Source organism: Phyllostomus discolor, chromosome 1 (genome assembly GCF_004126475.2).
Source record: "Phyllostomus discolor isolate MPI-MPIP mPhyDis1 chromosome 1, mPhyDis1.pri.v3, whole genome shotgun sequence".
NCBI classification, from domain to species: Eukaryota; Metazoa; Chordata; class Mammalia; order Chiroptera; family Phyllostomidae; genus Phyllostomus; species Phyllostomus discolor.
The window spans coordinates 136353328-136361548 of NC_040903.2; the positions used below are offsets into that span (position 1 = coordinate 136353328).

Consider the following 8221-nt stretch of genomic DNA (forward strand, 5'->3'; position numbering starts at 1 on the left):
ATATTTAAGCAGTATCTTCAAGGTTGGGGAGTAGTATCAGCAAGAAGAAAGGCAGGTGAAATGAAGGCAAAGTGTTGCTGATTTTTGCCTCTCTCCCTGGGGAGAAGATTGCTGATTTGAAGTCACTTTGGCCTGCCCAAGACCATCCTACATGAAGATATAACTCCAAGGTAAGATTCCTGGGCCAGCAGGTTTATCCCAGTGCTATTATCTGAATAGGCCACCTAAGCTTACTTTAGAACAGCTTCCAGAGGTTCTCATGCTTCCTCCACAAGCAGAGAGGGTTCTTCCTGAAAGCTGCTTGTGCCAAAGGTATCACAATAGCAAGGCTTCAGAATAACTGTAAATCTATGTCCCCAATAGATGGGCATTTAGAGTTTTTTCAGAATCCCTGATAGTACTTCAGACTTTAGTAAAGAAGCTTTAGGAAGGCAAGAAATGTGGCCTGCAGTATTAAAAGGTCAAAATGAGGCTCTTGCTAGCCTTAATGTAACAAGTTGTATAAAATAATAGGTAAGAAGTTATTGAGTGCTAAATATGTGCCATGAAAAGAGCCAAGTGACTTATATACATTACCTCATTTAGTGCTCATAAAAAGTCATTGTAGTTTGGAAGGTGAAAGAGACTCAGAATTCAGAGTCCAAGGTCACAGAGCTGGTAAGTGGTAGAGGTAGGATTGAAATCCAGTTCTGTGGGATACCAGGGACCAAGCTCTGCCCTACTAATTTATATTCAAGTACTTTAAACCCATTTTAAAAGATGTTTAAGTATCATGAAATCTCCTGGTTATTTGTAATAAATCAAAGTTCCTAGGAAATTTTATATAATATGCATATAAAGTTGGTAGTGTCCAATACTGATTTTGCTCAAATTTTATATAACTTTCAGATGGCCTTCTAGAGTTCAGCCACACATTTTTTTTTAAAAGATCTTCCCTATAATTCAGATACCCAGTTTTTCATATGCACATGCATAGAGATACCACACACACACCAGTACATATACTACCCAAATAAATACACACAGAACACAGACACCACACAAAGACCATACACAAATAAACACACAAATACACCACAGACACACAGATCTCACATATACACAGCTCTATACATATCCCGTGGATCCAAAACACATCACAGAGACACACCACAGAAATACACACAAAGACCATATAGCCACATACAATATATACACACAATACACTGCAGGTATACAGACAGACCACAGACACATATGCCATACATGCACAGTATCAGAAACTCTCCATAAAATTTTGTTTCTCCTTATCTGTTTATTATATCCTAGTTTCTATCCAGCTTCCAGCATATTAATTATCTTATTCATATCTTACCCTCTTGCTGCTGGTCTCTTCAATATCGCAACCCATCCCAAATAGGAACACCTCTCTTTCCTTCCATTCCCCAGAGCAACCACCAATGTTAAGACAGTTGAAATCAATGAGAAGGGACATTACACCATGTCAAAGCATAGCAAATGGATTAAAATTGAGGATTAGACACTCCTCATTTTAATCCCCTGTGTAATTTCTGCACTTCTGAATATTTCATTGACCCTTTGTGCTCTTCAAGGCCTCCCAAATGACATCCTCACTCCTCCCTCTTCTCATGGTCCCAGGACCTTCACACAACTTTTCTCAGGTTTCCACTCATTCACATCACTAACTATTGCCTGTCCATTCCACATCCTCAGTCATTCACTTTTTACTCCCAAAGCAGGCTAGTTAGGTATTTCCCTGAACAGAACTATTTTTTCTACTTGGGAGAAAAACATTGCAACTTCCTTAAAAGACAGAATTAAGTTAAAGCAGTTGTGGTTTTAATAACAATAACTTATTTCTTCTGTCTATACAGTCTTGGAGTGTTTTTGCTTTGTGAATAAAAACATTACCAGTAATACCCATTGATTTATCCAATTTATCAAAAACCAAGTTATCGATATGAATGTTATAACATGTATTTTCCAAAACAGTCTCAGGTTTATATTTCAATACTATAGGAACCAGTATCCAGAAATGGAATATTTTGAATAATCAAACATTCTGATTGATGGAGCATTATCAAAACACTAGGCATGGAATACCAGTTTACAAAGTGGAAACATAAAACATTGGTAGGGTGCCCAACCTGCCACAATGGAAGCAATGGTGGGAGTTGATGATTAATAAGAAATTTAACCCTTTAAAGCCTCCCTTTCTCATCTGTTTGAATATTTGCCTTCCTGAGGAAAGAAAGAAATGATTTTCATATAATATTCCTGGCATATAACAAATATTGTATAAATACCAGTTTTTACTTCTTTCCCACTTTCCCCTCCCCAAGTAAGGAAGAACCACTAGTGTATCTACAGTCCACTTTCTCCTTCCCCTGATGATTCTGAAGGACACTTCACAGTCCTACAGAGCCCTAGGGCTCCCATGTGCATATCAGTCCTTACTGCTATGTGCTCAGTGCTAGAATACTAGATAATAGCATTTATTATATATAATCAGCTCATGGGAGAAAATCTCATTATAGTTCCCCCTTGATTAATAATTTGCAGCAGTTTGTTATTATTTTTGTTATTCAATTTCATTAGCAACATTTGCCACGATCAAGTCTTAGTCAAGGTAAAACTGATTCTACATTGCCTTTTTCAAGAAGCTGTGGCCCAGCAGGAAGGGTCAGATTTCTGGTTAACGTCTAAATAGAAGACTTTCAGCTACCTAAATCAATGACTTAACAAAAGTCAAAATATCCATTTCACATTAATTCATATCATTTGTAGTATTTCTAATTTTGATGCTCAAATTAATCTGATCTTCATTCTTCATACAAAATAAAGACCTTGGGAAAAATATCTGACTTACATTATTGTGGAAACATTATGTTTGTCATTTTAAAAATCTTTCATTTTGTCCATTGCTATTTGAATTTCTATATTTAACCTTTTTGTTCGCTTCTTTTATATTCTTATTTTCAGTAACTCATCCTGCTACTAATTATGGACCTGATCAACTCTTCCGATTACCAGGTCAATGTCTCTATATTAGTAAGAAACAGCATTCACTTACCAGCTCCTGCCCCAAAAATGATCATTGTCATTCTTTTGTTCACATCATCATAATTGGTATTATTACCAATGGTCTCTATCTATGGATACTAAAATTCAAGATGAAAAAGAGTGTCAATACTCTTTTCTTTTTTCATTTCGTTCTCTCACATTTTATCTCAACGTTGATCGTGCCACTTATAACCATCCCCTTCCTTCAGAACAATCACTGGAGCTTTGGAACGGCCATGTGCAAGATCTTCAACAGCATTTTGCATACAGGATTATCCGCCTCTGTTTTCTTCCTCTCAGCCATCAGTATTGATCGTTATATTCTCACTTTTCACCCAGTGTGGTCACAGCTGCACCGAACCCCACGCTGGGCTTCCAGCATCATCGTGGGAGTCTGGATCTCTGCGGCTGCCCTCAGCATGCCGCATTTGGTTTTCAAGGAGACATATGATGACCACAAAGGAAGGGTGACCTGCCAAGATAACTATGCCTTATCTACTGACTGGGAAAGCAAAAAGATGCAAACATTAAGGAAATGGATTCACGTAGCCTGTTTCACCAGCAGTTTCTTGCTAAGCTTCCTTCTGCCTTTCTTCATCATCACCTTTTGTTATGTAAAAGTAGCCAACCAGATGAAAAAGAGGAGCCTATTTAAATCCAACAAGCCCTTCAAAGTCATGAAGACTGCCATTATCTCTTTCTTGTGTGTTGGGTGCCCTACCATGTATACCGGGGCTTACTTCTCTCTGACAACAAATCTTTACTTTTACAGTTGACTATGCTAGTTGCAGTGATTACCACTTCTTTTAATATTGTCTTTTCTCCTACACTCTACCTATTTGTTGGGGAAAATTTCAAAAAAGTTATCAAAAACTCAATTCTTGCTCTGTTTGAGTCAACATTCAGTGAGGATTTTCCTCCAGAAAGGACACAAAACCTAAATTTACAAGCCTACATTTAAATTCTAGGTCCCAGAACAAACATGAGCTTTTTTTAGTCAATCAGACAACCAGAGATATACCCTCTGCTTCTATATAATATAGTTCCTATATTAAAGGGACATCTGGGGTGTACTGTAGTTAGATTACAAATATTAAAAAGTCAGTAAGCAATAGGTGATATTACAAATGTAATTCTGCCCTTTTTTTATTGTGGTAAAATATTGACCCTTGAGCAACATGGGTTTGGACTGCAAAGGTCCAAAATGTGCACACAGATATTTTTCGATAAGCACATTCAGCACTGTAAATGTATTTTCTCTTATGATTTTCTCAATAACATTTTCTTTTCTCTAGCTCACTCTATTTATTGTATGAATACTATATATAGGGGGCTAGGGGGCTTGTAAAAAGATGATGGGATTAAGAAGTATAAGCTGGGCCCTGGCTGGTGTGGCTCAATGGATTGAGTGCTGGCTTTCAAACCAAAGGGTCGCCAGTTCGATTCCCAGTCAGGGCACATGCCTGGGCTGCTGGCCAGGCCCCAGTAGGGGGTGTGCAAGAGGCAACCACACACTGATGTATTTCTCCCTCTCTTTCTCCTTCCCTTCCCCCTCTCTAAAAATAAATAAATAAATATTTTTAAAAAATTTTTAAGTGCAAATTGGTAGTCACAAAATAGTCATGAGGATATGAAATACAGCATAAGGAATATGGTCAGTAACATTGTAATAACTATGTACAGCGCCAGGTGTGTACTTGAAACATCAGAGGACCAATTAGTAATGTATACAATTGTCTAACCACTATGCTATACACTGAAACTAATACCAAAATAATACTGAATATGAACTGTAATTGAAAAATAAAACTTTTAAAAGAATATACTATATAATACATATAACATACACATATGTATTAATTGATTGTTTATGTTACTGGCGAGGCTTCCAGTCAACAGTAGGCTATTACTAGTTAAGTTTTGGGGAAGTCAAAAGTTATACATTGATTTTTCTGACTGCAGAGGATTTGGAGCCCCTAATACCCGTGTTGTCTAAGGGTCAACTGTATAACAGAATTTGCCATTTTCACCATTTCATTTTCAGCATTTTCAGTGTAAATTCCAGTGGCATTAACTACACTCACAATATTTGCAGCCATCATCACTGTTTCCAGAAGTTTCATCACCCCAAAGAGAGGTCCTATATCCATTAAATATTAATTCCTCATTCCTTCCCACCTCCAGTCCCTCACATAACCTCCAATCTACTACATGTCTCTGTGAATTTGCCTATTCTAGATATTCCATATAAGTGCAATCATACAATATTTTTCCTTTGTGTCTGGTTTATTCTATTCAGCATAATGTTTTCAAGGCTCATCAATATTGTAACACATATCAGAACCTCATTCTTTTTATGGCTATATAATATTCTATTGTATGTATATACCATATCTTGTTTATCCATTCTTCTCTTGAGGAACATTAAGGTTGTTTCTACCTTTTGACTATTGTAAATAATGCTACTGTGAACACTGGTATACTGTTTGAATATCTGTTAAAATCCTTGTTTTCAATAACTTTGAAATTATTTTACTTTGAATTATTTTTAATTGCTGGGTCACTTGATAATTCTGTTTAACTTTTTCAGGAGCCACCAAACTTTTCCATAGCACTATAACATGTTACATTCTCACCAGCAATGTACCGAAGTTCCAGTTTCTTCACTTATTATTTTATATTATATTTTATTTTTACTTTACTATTATTCTTCACTTATTATTTTCCTTTTTTAGCTTATAGCCATCCTAGAGAGTGTAAAGTAGTATAAATGTGAGTCTTCACCTCTGATATTTAAGGCTATAAGAATATCAATTTCTAAACACCAATAGTATTCATTGATTTGAGTTGTCTGTCACAGAATCTTCTGTAAATAAATATTTGAACAGGGATCCATCTTTTAGTAGATAGTACCTAAGTTATTTAACTGATATGAACAAAATTTAACATGGAGATGACAAGGCACTCATCTTGTCACATCCATGTTAAAGTATAAACACATTTATACTTTAATGTTTAAGTAATAGGAAATCTTAAATGTTGTATTTAATACTTACAGATTAAGCTGTCTCAGAAATATGGGAGTATGACCATTATAAGTGTTTAAGAACCTGCGTGGGTAATGTCATGGTGTATTTAATTTTAGAATAGCAGTAACAATATTAATTTGTCTTCCCTGGTTTTCAAGTTTCACTTTGAGTTTTTGTAATACATTACAGCACCTGAGTTATGTAAGGTCATGTAGTATCACTGACCTATTTACCTTTAGTTAGTCAGTTCTATCTATCAGTCAACAGATAGCAGTAAATAGATAGTTCAGTTGATACCAAATGGAGATAGGCCATAATGCACATTCAGTCCCTAAACATTCCAGCTAGCTTTGCACAAACCATTCCAAACCACAGGCATGTATCCTATTCAGAAATCCCCAAAATGAGTAATATTAATTACAAGGGGTTATAGAAAGGAAGAGAAATTAACCTTCATTACTAAGTTTTTACAGAGGGAAAGTAATAGTAGTTTGATGCCCTAGAAATCCTGCTAATTGACTTGGTATCACTACTTCCCTGGGAAGCTGGGGGCTGGAGCTTTCTCACTTTAAATATGAGGGACAAAAAGCTGCAAGTAGTTGAAAACTTTCATGTTGGCCCATATTTCAAGCTTTTGGAGTCTGAACAGTTTCCTAAAGAGGGAGGATGACTGGGCTGTAGCTCTGAGAGTCACTTCAGCAGGAAAAAGCTAGTGCTTCTTCCCTCCCCAGGTGACCCTGACAAGCCTGCTGAAATTTATGATGTAAGACTTATGGAAAAAAGTTACTAGGTGGAAACATGATTTTTTTTGAAACAAGATCATGCTTTGGAAACCTGTTATGAGAGAAACTCCCAGAAATTTGGTTCTTCACATTGGCAAAGTAAAGAATTACAGGTCAGCAAGCCTATTAGCATGCAAGCAATGTTTATTAGTGCTAAGTTCTAATGGGAAAGCAAAAGCAAGGGTGGCTAGAGCAAGGTGGCTAGAGGCCAGGTGGCCAAAAAGGGTGGCCGGGCACCTGGTGGCCAGAGGCCAGCTGGCTAGGGGCTCTCCGTGTGGCCAAAGAACCAAGAGGCCAAGAGAGTGAGTCCTTTGAACTTACAGGGTTGGTAAGGTGGGGGCAAAGAAGTTGCATTTTGAATGACAGATAAAAGTGGTGACAGCTTCCCCCAGGGAGCCATGCCTACCCAAATGTAGGTATGTGTGGGAGTCTGTTAGCCTGAATCCTTATATTGCTCCAGACTCTACTTGTTCATTTTGCATACATGACAGAAGGCAGGCAGTTAACCAAAATTGTTGGTGGGCCCTTTCTTTGGGCACTGTAGACCCCTTTTTTTTACCCTTTTCAGTTGTTGGGATGAATACACAGTCTCAAGGTTTTCCTTTTCCCAGCTAGTGGAGATGATACACACAGATTTTCAATGGCTTTTCCCCTGCACTATTATAGTTTTGCTTATGTTGGTCACAATGCCTGGCAGCCTCAGGATCGGACCAGGCTCAGGATTACTGGGTCTGTGGGTGAGCTTTTCCTTTTAGCCTCAAGTGTTAAGTTCCTTGTTAGAACACAATGGTGAGGGCCCTGCCTTTATTTTCCCTGTGGCCACTCATTCCACCATAACATTTAAAAGGAGGGGTCTACACAAAGTAAAAAAAAAAAAAAACACTGACTTGTAATCAGGAGATTTGGGTGGTAGTCTGGCTTTAACCTCTAGCTTGGTGTTGTATTGGGAGCAGGCTGTCCACACATTATTCTGGGCCTCAGATTCTTCATCTATTACATGGGGACCTCTCTAAATGAGACTGTGGATATGGAATTACTTCTAAAATATAAAACACTATATTAAAATAACATTAGAGCTTTTTATAAAAGGTCATGTTAAATTTTGAGAAAACAGAGTGTGAACTTAAAAAAACTCTCCCCAAATGTCTTTTTTAATCATTTTTTTATTTTTAAATTACAGTTGACATACAATATCACATTAGTGTCAGGTGTACATCCCAGTAATTAGACATTACACAACTTACTAAGTGACCTTCCTGATAAATTTCGTACCCATCTGACACCATACATAGTTGTTAAAACGTTATTCACTGTATTCCCTGTGTTGTACTTTACATCCCCATCACC

The 8221-nt window shown here is 37.2% G+C and overlaps 1 protein-coding gene across 1 annotated transcript; it reads left to right on the plus strand.

Annotated features, from left to right (window-relative positions):
* The first annotated feature begins 1550 nt into the window (after nt 1–1550).
* On the plus strand, nt 1551–4160 carry GPR33 (G protein-coupled receptor 33). The gene is given in 3 exon segments (XM_028505347.2): nt 1551–3118; nt 3121–3762; nt 3765–4160. Coding segments are annotated over 3 exon segments (1017 nt in total). The 5' UTR covers nt 1551–3003; the 3' UTR covers nt 4025–4160.
* Nucleotides 4161–8221: the final 4061 nt, after the last annotated feature.